Raw genomic sequence first — 15,095 nt, forward strand, 5'->3', positions numbered from 1 at the left:
GCAGTTCAAACGTTCAAGGGTCAACAGCACAAAGTAATAGCCACCTGTCTTCTGTGGTTCGGAGCTTACCTCCTAAGCATGGCTGTCATCTTCTGTGTTTGTGTGTGTATACACACTGCACAGGTACAGCTGTGTGTGAGAACATGGCATCACGATAAATAACGTGTACCTGCTTTTTCCACCAGTGCTTGTATTACCATGCCCCGACTTGGTGATTTTTGATGACTGCCACAGCTGTGCACAATTTCATCCTATGGCTACTTGGTAATTTATTTCACCTGTCCCATCTGTCACATCTTAACAGGTTTGGTTTCTTTCCCACACAGATCCTGAAATTCCTGTTCAGGTCACTCAGGATATTGAGCCTCATTTGGGAGCCTTGTTCACCCAAATGTTAGAGGTTGGGACACTAGAGGACTTGAGGCTGGTGACGCAGTGTGTTCTCCAGGGACTGGACGTCAGTAACATGTGGAAAGCAGACGTACAGGTGGGTGGCTGTTCCCTCCTTGTGTGGCAGGCTCAGAAACCGTGTCAGCTCAAATGGGAAAACTGATGTGAGTTGAGGTGTCACCCCTAAAACTAAACAAACACATTCTAACTAGTAAAGACTCTAAGCGAAGAGGGAGGCTGTGAGAGGGCGCTGTGGTTGGGACAGCCCAGGCTGCAGTGTAGGGAGGCCTTTGTTTTCAAACAGAAAGTTTTTCAAATTACATATGTGTGGTCTTAGCATGTCAAATACCAAGTATTACGTATTCACAAAACTGATGCGTAAAAAAGTTAAACTCTGCTCATTCTTTGCTGAAGACCTTTTGCACCATAGTTTTTGAAACATGTGGCCCGATTGGGCCATACTGCCCTCATGCCAGCATTTGAGAAGCGCTTAGGTTAGCCTACCCGCTTCAGTTCCCATGGAAGTCTCTAATACAGCCTGCATGCTGTTGCATTTGCTGAGTGCCTTTGCACAGAGCTCACGTGCTGGGATTTGCTTCTCTGAGTGCCCCTGGGCATTGAACCAGTCAGATATCCCGACGCTTACACAAGGAAGAAGGCCACAGAGCCAGTGGTCGGTGGGGCAGAGACTCCAGCCAAGGTCTCTGGTCTAGGCATATTCTGCCTCATGAATGGCTTGGTGACTCCTGGTCATATATAGCCCACTGGTATTGGGTACTGATTTGAACAGGAGAAGAGCTCAAGAGGCTAATCTGGGAGCTTACAGGGAGGGGTGTAGGTCAGGTCTAAGGGCGGCAGCAGGGAGAACCTGGTCTTCTCTCTGGTCCTTTTTGTCATGTGCCTCTGCAGCATGATTGGGCGACAGCTCTGAGAAGGACTCCAGGCCTCTAGGCTTCCCTTCAGCAAGCCAAGAGGAAACAAACCCAAATTTCTGTTTGGACCAGTCAGTCAGGAGACTTCCTGGAAGAAGTGACTCCAGCGTGCACTGAAGAACGCAGGAGACTTGGTTGGGGCAGCAGGGGGGAGGGTAGGGGAGGTGTGCACAGTGCAGGAAGCGTGTTGGGCTGCCAGGAGCAGGGGATGTGCAAGAGTGAGAAGACGGACAGGGAAAAGTGCCAGCAGGCAGGCCTGGTAGGGAGGTACAGCCTGTAGGTGGACAGGAGGGCGGGAGTGGAGACAGGACCTTGGGATGTGCATAGTGAGAGGGAGCAGGGAAGGGAAGAGAGCGAAGGGCGGAAGTCGAGTTTGGCTAGGGTTGTGGTGCTACACAGCATTAGGGGAGAAGAGGCTGGTGTGAGGCTGAAATAGAAACTGACTGACAGTGTGAAATGCCTGGCACTGGGTCAGTGTTTTCATATAGGCACCCAGTAAAGGTCGGGCTCAGCCCATGCCTCATTGTTTAAAACCTTATTTTTCAAAGAGGAAGTTTCTCAAATTATAAATGTGTGGTTTTATGTGAAATACTAAGTACTACCTATTCACAATACTGATACGTATAAAAGTTAAATTCTGGCCAGTGTGGTAGCTCATGCTGTAATCCCAGCACTTTGGGAGGCCAAGGTGGGCAGATTATATGAGGTCAGGAGTTTGAAACCAGCCTTGCCAACATGGTGAAAAGCTGTCTCTACTAAAAATACAAAAATTAGTCAGGCGTGGTGATAGTTGCCTATAATACCAGCTACTTTGGAGGCTGAGGCAGGAGAATCACTTGAGCCCAGGAGGTGGAGGTTGCAGTGAGCCAAGATCATGCCGTTGCCCTCCGGCATGGGTGATAGCGTGAGACGTGGTCTCAAAATAAAAAAAAAGTTAAATTCTCCTCATTCTTTGCTTAAGACGCCCACCATCCACTTTGAAACATGTGACCCAGTTGGGCCATACTGCCATCATGTCAACATGTGACACCTGTGACCACAGCACCTAACCTCATTGTTCCCATGTTTTCCTCCCGCCCCTCCTATCTGTAAGCATGCGTTGTTGCTCAGTGAAGTAACAGCCAGCATCCTTTGCGTGGACAGAACCTTGACAACACAGCTCTCTCTGATTAGGTCACAGTGTGTGACCCTCGTGCAGTCCGCTGTCCTGGCCCACTTATGTGTTCGGTTTAGTGAGACACTGCTGAGAGACCCTGCGTTTGCCGCAGCTCTGCCCATCGTCTTTACTTTCTTCCTGTCTGCCTGCTGATGTGAAGGGCGTCCCCCTCAGGACTTAACCCTAAGCACACCTTGTCCATGTCCCCTGACACCAGGGCTCTCAAGGGCTCCACTCCATTGCTGCATTCCCAGGGAACAGGCTTCGTCCTCAGGCAGAGTTCTTAGGAGAGAACGGGCTATCTCTCCTGCTAAGTTTTTTCTTTTTCCTCAGGCTGTTGTGTCAGCTGTTACATTGCTGAGGCTGCTACTGAACTGCCCACTCGGTGGAGAGAAAGCAAGTCTGTTGTGGCGTGCATGTCCCCAGATAGTCACGGCTTTAACAGTGAGTACCCTCTGGAGAGGTGTCCTCCAGCTCCTCCCCTCCCTCTGCCTTAAAGACAGAAGTCAGCCTTTTGGGGTCTGCTGCCATGTGGCTTTATGCAGAGCATGTGTGGGCTGCTGCTTCCTGAGGACGGCAGTGAGCAGGATGCCAGGTTTGTGTGTCTTGCCTGAACACATTGGTATTAATAGTTGGAGCAGTGGAAGGGAGGTGCTGTTAAGGGACATTTAGTAGCATTGGGAAGCATCAGACAGGCAGTAAAAAGAGGGCTGTAATGATAAAGGGAGGCTATTGTGGAGGCTGTTTAATTTTTAAAATTTTATGTTTTATTATTTTTGTAGAAATGGGGTCTCTCTGTGTGGTCCAGGCTAAGGTGACATGGCTGTTTGCAGGTGCAAACATAGTGTTTTGCAGCCTCAAACTCCTGGCCTCAAGTGATCCTTCTGCCTCAGCCTCCCAAGTCACCAGGATTATAGGTGCATTGTAGATCCCTGTTTAATCAGATGATAATAGAAGGAATTCTGGGCTTTCTTTGTCCCCACAAAATGTTGTGATTAGTTTAATGTACTCATTTATTTGTAGGAGTTTTGTGTGTGTGTTTAAGGCCTATGATACGGTGAGAATTAAATGCTTTATAGGATGGCATAGCAATGTTGCAGATAGGAGGTTATTTTGTTACAATCTTACTCAAATGTTAAAATTTGTGTCCAGTTGTTGCTAGGCTGTTTGTTTCACTAGAACAAAAGCCTGGCTCAGATTGGGACTGTCTCCTGCCCTCTGAAAACCCTGACATGAGTGTTTTTACACTTAGATGGGAAGGAGCAGTATGTATTTTACCATCATCTTCTGCACTAATTCTAGCTGTTGCTACCTGAGAGAACTGGCCTGGGTTAGCATATTCCTGGGGCAAAAGGGCCTAAAAAACAGACTTAATGTTCTCTCTCGTTTTCAATTTGGCTGCCTCATCATTTTCCTGAGCATCCACGTTGGTCGATAGCAGAGGTCATTGTAACCAAGTGTGTGTGGTGAGCATCAGGAGAGGCATGTGGGCTGTAGAAGGAGGTGACCCATGCTGACGAGCGGGCACAGTGTTGATGATGTGCGTGGTGGGCCCACACTGACAAGAACACCAGGCTAGAATCCGCTTACATCCACCCAAACGGTGGAGCAGGGGCCCGCACAGCCAGAATACCCAGCAGAACAGTGAACACTGTGAGAGACAGGACCCGAAAGGTCTCACCAGTGCTGCTGTGTGTCTCAGAAGGAGGGTCACAGGTGAGCTCTCCCAGGTTACGTAGGTAAGACTTTGAGCATTCTTCTTCTTGGGCCTGTTCTCTTTGTTTTCTAGATCAGCAGTAGATGAATATCTTCAGCTAGAACTGATTTGTCAGAAATTTAACAAATGGTATTTAACTGCCCACTGACCACATCGATTGATTTAGGAGCACATTTTTACTGCAGTCACTCAGTGCTGCAGTGTTTGTGTTATTTCCCTGGAGAAGTACTTTCATTTTTTCTCTGTTTCATCTTGCCCTTTAGCTCCTAAACCGAGAAGCTTGTCAGGAGCAGCCTGTGTCCCTGACGGTGGTCGAGCCTGTCCTAGACGTCCTGGCTGCGCTGCTGCGGCAGGGGGAGGAGGCCATTAGCAACCCCCACCACGTCAGCCTGGCCTTCAGCATCCTGCTCACTGTCCCTTTGGACCATCTGAAGCCGTTGGAGTTTGGAAGCGTCTTCCCGAGGCTGCACAACGTGCTCTTTTCAATCCTCCAGTGTCATCCTAAGGTGAGAAGGAGGGAGACAGCGTCAGGCAGCGTTTCCTCTGTGAGCAGGGTACTTTTAAGTCTATAGAAAGATGGCAGCAAAGCTTTACTGTTGCAGGATAATAATAAAATTAATGATTTGCTAGGCAAACTTTCTGTTCTAGTAAATTTCAGAGCTGAGTGGTTTCTCAAGCACAAAAACACTCGACCTTCGTACTGTGCTTTTCTAGTGATGTTTTTCTTCGTTGGATCTGGTGCTTGGAATAGTGTTTGGATATTACAGGTTGAACATTTCTAATCCCAAAACCAAAATGCTCCAAAACTCGAAACTTTTAGAGTGCTGACATCATGCCACAAGTGGAAAATCCCACTCTTGACCTCATGTGATTGGTTGCAGTCAAAACACAGTCAAAAATTTGTTTCATGCACAAAATTATTTTAAATGCTTATATACAATTACCTTCAGCCATGTATAAAATGTATATAAGGTGAAACAAAAATGAATTTTTAAATTATATTTAGATGGGTCCCATCTCCAAGATATCTCATATGTGTAAATATTCCAAAATCTGAAATCTGAAACACTTCTGGTCCCAAAGCTTTGGGATAAGGGATATACAATCTGTGCTATTTAAGGGAGCTCTTTAGAAATTATTCTGTTTTTGCTCACCACATATTTAAATAAGTCACTCACTTGTATAGATCTCTTGTTGGGCTTATAATTCAAATGGATGTAGGAAATGAGGCATCCTGAGTTCCAGTTTGAGAGTATGCTCCTTTTTAAGTTAAACTGAAACTAGCGATAAATGTCCTACAGAAAAAAATTGCAGTTCAACTAACATTTAGTGAACATTTGTTATGCTCCACTCCTATAGCAAGCCTGTGAAAGAGGTGGTAATCCAATTTTATTGATGAATAAACTGAGGCTCATTGCCACCAAATGATTTGACCAGTTACTTAGCTGGGTCTAAACCTTAGACTCGAGACTGTTGTTATCTTTGAGCAGTGTTCTTTTCATGGTGCCACCACTATATGTGTGGCTGACTATATGTGTAGGAACTCATAAATAAGAGAGTTAATGCATCGCTTAATGACAGGGACTTGTTCTGAGAAATGTGTCCTTAGGCATTTTTGTTGTGTAAACACCATAGATCGTATAATACTTTCACAAACCCAGATGGTACAGCATATTACACACCTAGGCTATGGGGTATAGCCTGTTGCTTCTAGGGTACAAACCTATATAGCACTTGACTGTACTGAATCCTGCAGGCAGTTGTCACACAATGGTAAGTATTTGTGCATCTAAACAGAGAAAAGTTCCATTAAAAATACAATCTTATAATCTTATAGGACCACTGTTGTTTATGCAGTGTGCCTTTGACCAGGGTATTGTTTTGTAGTGCATGGCTGTGTGTCATATATTCATGCGTATTCAGATATTTTTAAGTCTTTTGATGTCCTAAGGATAGAAACCTGCCGGGAGTACGGTTTTTAAGAAAAACATTCTCTAGTAAGCTAAACACTCATGAAATTGGGTCTAACTCTGAAGCCTTCCCCCATTAACAATTGCCTTTGGCCCTGTTTATCTTGTCAGTATCTTTGTTATGAAATCTCTTGGCTGATGTTGGATTTGTATGTGACTGTACAGTATAAATGCAATGCACATAAATTGCAAACTGAAATTACAGATCTTGCAAAAGGTACAAGATTTCGTGAGGTTGACGAAAATAATATTAGAAAGCAGCTTGATTCTTCCACAAAACCATTAGCAGATGACCATTTAGTGGAATTAGATTGTTTAATAAATGTAGAAAATTGACAAGGGTAATGATGTGGCATTACAGTAAAAATGATATGATTAATCATAGTTCACTCTCATCTTACTGGGGTTGGGTAGGGAACCTGATGCATGACCAGTGATCAGTGTCAGCTGTGTGCATAGTAGGCCCACACTGACATAAACATCCAGCTAGAATCCTCTTAGGTGCCTCTAAAGGGTATAGCAAGAAGTCATCACAGCCAGCATACCCAGCAGAACCACCAGCAGCGAATGCTGTTCTAAGCACTGTACATGGCTTAGCTTATTTAATTCTCATGACAACCTATCATCCTCATTTTGCAGATGAGGAAACTGAGGTGCATACATATAGAAAAAAGCTAGATGATTTGTTGAAGACTACATAAGGAGCCAGAGTGTGAACCCAGATAGTTCCAAAAGGATTTGTGTGTTTCCCATCAGTATGATAGCAAAGGATTGAGAGAGGGTCCTTGGGGAACTGTATGAAACGCTGAAATACTTTTGCAAAAATCACCTTTTTCTGAACATGCTGCAAAAAGTCAATAATTTGACATGAAGAATGTGGTATTATGCTATCAAAAATTTTGTTGGACGAATTATACCAAAGAGAATAATCTCAACACTTGATTTCCTCTCTATTCACTCTAATACGTGGTGCAGCGCTGTCCAGCAGTGTTCAGCAGTAGTGGGCGTGTGCTGTGTCTTTATTGTCCAGCATGGTAACCAGTGGCCACTGGTGTCTTGACCACTTGAAATGTGGCCAGTATGACTAGGAACTGAATATTTAATTGGATTTAATTCTAGTTAATTTTAATGTATGTAGTCACATGTGGCATGTGGTGCTCTGTTGATGACAGTGTATGATTGTGATTCAGACCTAAAGATGATTGAATATAAAAGAAGCATGTTTTGTCATTGGAATCCCATTTTTCTTTTTCTTTTCTTTTCTTTTTTTCTTTTTTTTTTTTTTTTTTGAGATGAAGTCTCGCTCTGTCGCCCAGGCTTGAGTGCAGTGGTACAATCTCAGCTCATGGCAACCTCTACCTCCTGGGTTCAAGCAATTCTCATGCCCCGGCCTCATGGGTAGCTGGAATTACAGGCACCCACCACCATGCCTGGCTAATTTTTGTATTTTTAGTAGAAATGAGGTTTCACCTTGTTACCCAGGCTGGTCATGAACTCCTGACCGACCTCAGGTGATCCACCTGCCTTGGCCTCCCAAAGTGCTGGGATTATAGGCATGAGCCACTGTGCCTGGCTGAAATCTCATTTTTCAAGATGAAGTTTTCAAGCAGACCTTTTCACCACTATTAATTAAGAGGCTTTGGTCCCCATTTTAAGTGCATTTGTTTTACGTAATTTTTTTTTAGTACCAATGATACTTGAATATATTGATTAGTACTGTTCCTATTGTTTATTTCTACCCATTTCTAGACTGGATTAGCACCAGCTTAGAGTGAAAGGTATAGACTCACCAAATTCCAAACCAGGATTGCCCCATAGACTCCTGAAGTTATACCATGTGGAGTCTGTGTCCCAGATAGTTAAAACAAGGGTCAAAGAGTCCAATACAAGATGGGTGAACAGTGATACCAGCACCCCTAGGCAAAAGGATGTGGCTACCCCTGAGCACACACAACTGTTTTGAGTGTCCCGATAGACAAGGCTAAGAGGGAAATAAGTATGAGCTCCTTTAAAGTAGAAAAACTTAAATAATCACGTGTGTACTTTTACATTCCGTTATCTGTCATTACAGGTAATGCTGAAAGCCATCCCTTCTTTCCTGAACGCTTTCAATAGATTGGTGTTTTCAGTTATGCGCGAAGGGCGGCAGAAAGACAGAGGTAATTTTGAGTAACATCAGATACAGTTTCAAATGTATTTATCATGGGGTTTTGCTGCTAGCCACATGTTACTGAAAATAAAACTACTCAGTTGTGTTTAAATAAGAGAAGCATTGATATCAAGTGAATACTCTAAATAATTTCTATGTTTAAATTTCCAGTGGTCACATTTTATTGTATGTAAAACAGTGGATGAATCAGGCATCTCCTTATTCACATAGTTCCTTTTCTGGGGGAAAAAAAATCAGATTTAGGAAATAGTTGCTGAGCATGTATATCATATAAAGGGGATATAAAAATGACTACAACTCCATTCCTGCCCTTAAGGAGCTTATAGTTGAAAAGGGAGATGAAGAGGAACAGGCAAGTATAGAGCAATCTCATAAAAGGGATGAGGTCCTTCCGCCGCTGTTCAGCCTCAGCTTGGCAAGGGTGTGTTTGTTTGCTAGGGAAATACGAACTGCCATATGGCAGTAGCATTATAGTATGTTATGTGTACAATTCATTTTTCACCTTTGAAGTTTGTAGATTCTGGCTAAATTTCTAATTTGAGGGAGACTTTTATTATTTTAAAAATTGCTGGCCGGGTGCTGTGGCTCATGCCTGTCATCCCAGCACATTGGGAGGCTGAGGTGGGTGTATTACCTGAGGTCAAGAGTTCAAACCTAGCCTGGCCAACATGGTGAAACCCTGTCTGTACTAAAAATACAAAAATTAGTCAGGTGTGGTGGTGGACACCTGTAATCCCAGCTACTTGGGAGGTTGAAGCAGTAGAATTGCTTGAGCTTGGGAGGTGGAGATTGCAGTGAGCCAAGATCGCGACATTGCACTCCAAGCTTGGGCAGCAGAGTGAGACTCTATCTCCAGAAAAAAAAAATTGCACTTATTTTTATTTTATATTGCAGTATTTTGAAATTGCATAACACGTACCAGTCCTTTACTGTCTAATGTGCTAAGCAGTAGGTTAGGGTGTCAGCTCAGATGTTCTGGGACCATAACTCAACTTTGATGGTGTCAGAAGACCCTGTGACAGTAGTTCTGGACTAACTAGAAATACGTGAGTGCTGCTCAATTTCTCTCCTATCATTGTGGTTCAGTTTTGTACACTTAAGCAGTAGCCCTTTAACCAGACAACTTTTGAGAAAAGGGAAAGGGCATCATTAACACTAGGCTTCACTTCCTCTGCCTGGTTTTGGGATCAGTGGCACGGTTAGGTATTTCACTTCTTTGTCTGATGCAGAGCATGTCAGCTTAATATTGTGAATTGACTTAGGAGCAGCCTTAGTAAACAAGTTTCCCCTCCCATGCCAGCCTCAGCCAGTTGGTGGTGGCTGCCTGCAGTTCTGTGTCAAGGCCTCTCCAGTCATGTCCCAGCTCAGCAAGAAAGAATCCCTGTTCTTGCAGTCATGTCTGCCTGGACCAAAGGCCGGGGCCTTGCTCAGCAGGGGTGGAGCACAGCTTGGTCACACTGCCACAGGCATGTCTTTTGTCATGTATTTGAGGAAGCGCAGGAGTACATCACACTTCTGGGACTCTGTACAGTGTTCTTGTGAGTGTGGCTTCATCATACTGTCTGTTAAGACCTGGTTCTCAGATGTATTTGTGGCTTAACTGAGTAGAGTTTTAACTTTTATTCTCTCTTTTATTGGTATTCAGTGTGCTCTTTTTAATGAGCACACATTAAATTGGTGGCCGACATGACAAGTGCCATGTATTTGTGTTGCAAATAGCATGTATATGTTAAACAGTCTGAAAAGAGAACAGTTGATGTGAGATATTAAAACATATCACCAGAGTATATTGTCTGTTGAATACTACATGAAGTGCTACATGAATGGTAACAGTTGACATAATTTCACACAATTACATTGATCTAGAAAAATTGCATACATAAAAAATGTTTGTATGCTTATTCAGGGTCTTTAAAAAAGGTATCATGCATTCTAAAAATCATCTTTATTGAGTTATGTACAATGTATGCATAACAAATTGCATCTGTTTAAAGTATGCAATTTAATGGGTTTTATGTATGTATGAAACCATCCCCACAATCAAAATGTAGAATATATTCCATCATCCTCAAAAGATTCCTTTTGCTTCTTTGCACTTTTTTTTTTTTTTTTTTTTTTTTTTTTTTGAGATTGAGTTTCACTCTTGTTACCCAAGCTGGAGTGCAATGGCGCGATCTCGGCTCACTGCAACCTCCGCCTCCTGGGTTCAAGCAATTCTCCTGCCTCAGCCTCCGGAGTAGCTGGGATTACAGGCACATGCCACCATGCCCAGCTAATTTTTGTATTTTTAGTAGAGACGGGGTTTCACCATGTTGACCAGAATGGTCTCGATCTCTTGACCTCGTGATCCACCCGCCTCGGCCTCCCAAAGTGCTGGGATTACAGGCGTGAGCAACCGCGCCCGGCGGCTTCTTTGCACTTTTGTCTCCACTCTGGTCCCAGCCCCAGTCAGCCATCTGCTTTTTGCCATTATGGATTCATTTGTGTTTTCTGGAGTTTTATAAAAATGTGCCTACTAGGCCTGGCGTGGTGGCTCACGCCTATAATCCTGGCACTTTGGGTGGCCAGGACAGGCAGATCATGAGGTCAGGAGTTCGAGACCAGCCTGGCCAACATGGTGAAACTCTGTCTCTACTAAAAATACAAAAAAAAAAAAAAAAAAAAAATAGATGGGCATGGTGGCACACATCTGTAATCCCAGTTTGGAGGCTGAAGCGGGAGAATCACTTGAACCTGGGAGGCAGAGGTTGCGGTGAGCTGAGATTGTGCCATTGCACTCCAGCCTGGGCAACAAGAGTGAAACTCTGTCTCAAAAAAACAATAATAATAAATAAATAAAACTGTGCCTACCATGATGCTGACTGATGGCAGAGAGAACTTCCCCATGGGCTGTAACTCAAGCTGTGGAGACACACATGCAATTAGGATTCCTGGGAGGAGTTTGTTAAGAATCCCTGGATGATCCTGACACCATATGGTGGGAAGAACTAGGAATCATAAGTAAATCTAAGAAGACAGATAAATGTCTACTAATGATAACTGAGTCCTATGTCTGTCCACCTATAAAAGGCACATACAGAAACAATTTCTGAAACTTAAGGAGGCAAAGACATAATTCAGGGTATCTCATTTTTTAAATCATATGACGTCAGTAAATGATTTTCTCCCCTTAGGATAATTTTCAATTTTTTTCCAGTTTATGCTTTTCTTGTAGAACTCAATCTTTTTTTAGTAATTCTAGATTTTATCTTAAAAATATTGATTACTATTCTGGTTAGACTCTTAAAAACAACCACACACACTTCAGTTTTTTAAGTGTCCATCCCTTTGTTGTGTAGATAACTATTTGAACATACCTGTTCTCCCATATTTTGTTTGCAAAATAAGCCAATTAAAGAGTCTGGGAAAACATGTAACACTTGAGATAATTTTCACCCATATTAAGAGTATAACATAGAAGAGTTAAAATGTGCGTTTTTTGAACTAATTGGTTGGGGAACACTTTGCTCTCTGTAGGAAGCACAGATGACCTGCCCGTGGTTCTGAAGTGTGCACGCCTGGTTGAAAGGATGTACAGCCACATTGCCACACAAGCTGAGGAGTTAACTGTGTTTTCCCCATTTATGGTGGCCCAGTACGTGTTGGAGGTACAGAAGGTAAAATTGGGTTCGATGTCTTTCACCAAGTGCTTCTGTTTATGGTTCTTAAGCAGGGTTTCTCAACCAAAATGGCAAGCAGTATTGTGGGTATGACAGTTCTCTGTTGCTGTGTGCATGTTTTAGACAGGGTTTTGCTTCCCCATTCAGGCTGGAGTGCAGTAGCACGATGATAGCATACTATAGCTTCGAACTCCTGGGCTCAAATGATCCTCTCACCTCAGCCTTCCAAGTAGCTAGGACTACAGGCACATACTACCACATCCTGCTAATTTTTAAATTTTTGTAGAGATGAGGTCTTGCTATGTTGTGCAGGATGGTCTCAAACTCTTGGCCTCAGGCATTCCTCCTTCCTAAGCCTCCCCGGTCTCTGGAGTCCCATTTAAAGGTATTTAGCAGCATTCCTACAGGGTTTTTTTAAGGACCAAATGAAATGACATACAGAAGGCTCAGCAGTGCCTTGTATACAGAAAAGGCTTGAATATCTGTCTTGCTCCAGTGCAAACCTTGGGGTCTATTTTTTGTGTCATATAAAAGGAGAGGAAATGTTACCCAGATCCAAGAATAGGAGCTCTCATAGGACCAAGCTTAATGGAGACTAGAAAGAGCGGTTCTACCAGGGAGGTTGCAGTGAGCTGAGATCATGCCACTGCACTCCAGCCTGGCAACAGAGCGACAGTTTATCTCAAAAAAACAAAAAAGAAAGAAAGAATAAAAAGAGGGATTCTAGATCTCAGGGTTCCGGGGTCCCCTCAACTGCAAGAGGGTTCATGTATCTTTACTCTGGGGGTCTGTCATTCATGTGACTCAGCTGCTTTCAGACAAGGTGGAGATACAGTAGTTGTTCAGATAGATTAAGGAAAAATATCTTTGTCCAAATTAATCTGACCTTTTAATTCAGTGTTCTGGATAATTCATTATTTATCAGTTACCCCCTTTTTTTTTTTTTTTGAGATGGGGTTTTGCTCTTTCACCCAGGCCAGAGTGAAGTGGCATGATCTTGGCTCACTGCAACCTCCGTCCTTTGGGTTCAAGCAATTATTCTGCCTCAGCCTCCCGAGTAGCTGGGATTATAGGCACCCACCACCATGCATGGCTGAGTTTTGTATTTTTAGTAGAGACAGGGTTTTGCCATGTTGGCCAGGCTGGCCTTGAACTCCTGGCCTCAGATAATCCACCTGCCTTGGTTTCCCAAAGTGCCAGGATTACAGGTGTGAGCCACCTTACCCGGCCGTTCAACAGTTATCTTACATTGAAGTGTCATTGTGCTGTTTTCAAAATTCCACGGGACCCTGTGTGAGCCATAGTTAAGTTCACTACAGAACTTTGTAAATCTAGGCTGTATAAATCTTGGTTTAAATTGTTTGTGACAGGCTTGAGCAAAGTGTGGTGTATTCTTCTGTCAGTCTTCTGTATATATTTGATATACATTTATATTGTATTCAATCTGTCTAGAAAATATCCAGGTCCCCTTTGTAAATCTTGTAAGAACAGTAGTAAAATCACAAGTAAACTTGTTAGGGTAGAGATGTCAGCATTTCTTCAGGGAAGTTGGGCTGAAAACCTGGAGCTGCATCAGTTTTCATCCCTGCTCCTGTTTTAGGTAAATCTAGAATACTAAATAATTTCTACCCCATTGGCCTGGCTCACCTGGGCAGACGGCAGTGCCTGTCCTGTGGGTAGGGGCTGGGGGCAGTCTGGCCGTGCAAGTGCAGGGCTGTGTGGGGCCCACACCTGGTAAGAGCCGTGGATCTTGAGAGCACCGCTTCCAGTTGTTCTGTGACCAAGATGTGGGCTTGTAGTTTGATTTCCTTGCAGTCAGTTATTTAGCCTTTTTATGGAATCTTGGTATTTCCCAAGCACATCAGTCATTAATACGTAAGCTTTTGATGAAAGAAAAGCTGGCATTATTTTCTGTCTTACTGAATAATGAAATGAGACATAGTCATATCACTTCACTAAGGTCCAAGAAGAGAAGCAGTAATTTGAACCCTTAAGTCACTAATTATTCTGAGATTTACTTTATGAAAAGTCTCTGGCTTCCTGGCCTCATTATTCATGTGTAATTCATGCTCATCAGTTATATTTTTATTTTTAATCTTGAAAGCCAAAGGCCTTGGGAATTATCTAGGGCCATAGCCTTCCAGAATCCACTGGCACCATATTCTATGTTTTATCTTTCATTTGTTTTTAAATTTAGTAATGAAGAAAATATTCCATATGCATTAGAGGCTTCTACTGAGAGAGCCATAAATCTTTCTAGACCAGCGTGTTGAAGTTTAATTAAATGCTAGATGTAATGCTAAGTAGATCTCCTTTGCATTTTCCTTGTACTTCTGCAGAGTTGAGTATTGCTGGTGGGACCTGTCAGTAGTCAGGGAAGACGACCTGGTGAGATGTGTTAGTCAAGAGAAGGGGCAGCTGCAGAGGCCTGCTCATCTTCTTTCCTCCAAGGAGTAATGGGTCCCTGTGGAAACATGCAGGAAATTATGGTTACTTTCATCTTCTTTTTTGCCCCTAGACCAAATTTACAATGTCCTCTGCAGATGCTCCTTGACTTAGGATGGGGCTATGTCCCGATAAAACCATACTATGTTCAAAATATCATAAGTTGAAATGCATTCAGTACTTGATAAACCCATTGTAAAAGTGAAAAAATCATAAGCTGAACCATGATTAAGTCCAGATTATTCCTTGACTTAATGATGCAGTTATATCTGGATAAATCCTTTGTAAATTCAAAAAGTGTTAAGTCGAAAAGTGTTAAGTTGAACTGTCTGAAGTCAGGGACCATTTGTATGTTGATAGCTTGGAATAAATAGTTTGTGCTGCTTATCCTAAGATTTTTTTAAAGCTACTTAGTGATGTTTTCATTTGTTGGCCAGTGATCTTAGTGTTGTAGAAATTGACTTTTTTTCCTCGTTTTAGAAATAAGTAATCTGAAACCTAAAGATTTAAAGTGGTTATGTTGTCTGAAACCTGCTGGCCTTCCTTCCTACCCCCAGAGCTTTTGCTGGAGGCTGACTGGCTGCATTTTCACTGCTGAGATACTGTGTGAAGCGGTAGTTCAAAGCATGGGCTCTGGGCTCAGGCTGCCTGGGTTC

The 15,095-nt window shown here is 43.1% G+C and overlaps 1 protein-coding gene across 1 annotated transcript in view; it reads left to right on the top strand.

The window, feature by feature from the left end:
* URB2 (URB2 ribosome biogenesis homolog) overlaps positions 1–15,095 on the top strand; it is a 35,212-nt gene that overhangs the window by 17,020 nt on the left and 3,097 nt on the right. Inside the window, exons 5-9 of the mRNA XM_003940765.4 lie at positions 327–487; positions 2,812–2,922; positions 4,459–4,701; positions 8,237–8,324; positions 11,852–11,991. Coding sequence (XP_003940814.3) covers positions 327–487; positions 2,812–2,922; positions 4,459–4,701; positions 8,237–8,324; positions 11,852–11,991 — 743 coding nt within the window. The remainder of the gene's footprint in view (positions 1–326; positions 488–2,811; positions 2,923–4,458; positions 4,702–8,236; positions 8,325–11,851; positions 11,992–15,095) is intronic.

Source organism: Saimiri boliviensis, chromosome 14 (assembly GCF_048565385.1).
Source record: "Saimiri boliviensis isolate mSaiBol1 chromosome 14, mSaiBol1.pri, whole genome shotgun sequence".
Taxonomy (NCBI): domain Eukaryota; kingdom Metazoa; phylum Chordata; class Mammalia; order Primates; family Cebidae; genus Saimiri; species Saimiri boliviensis.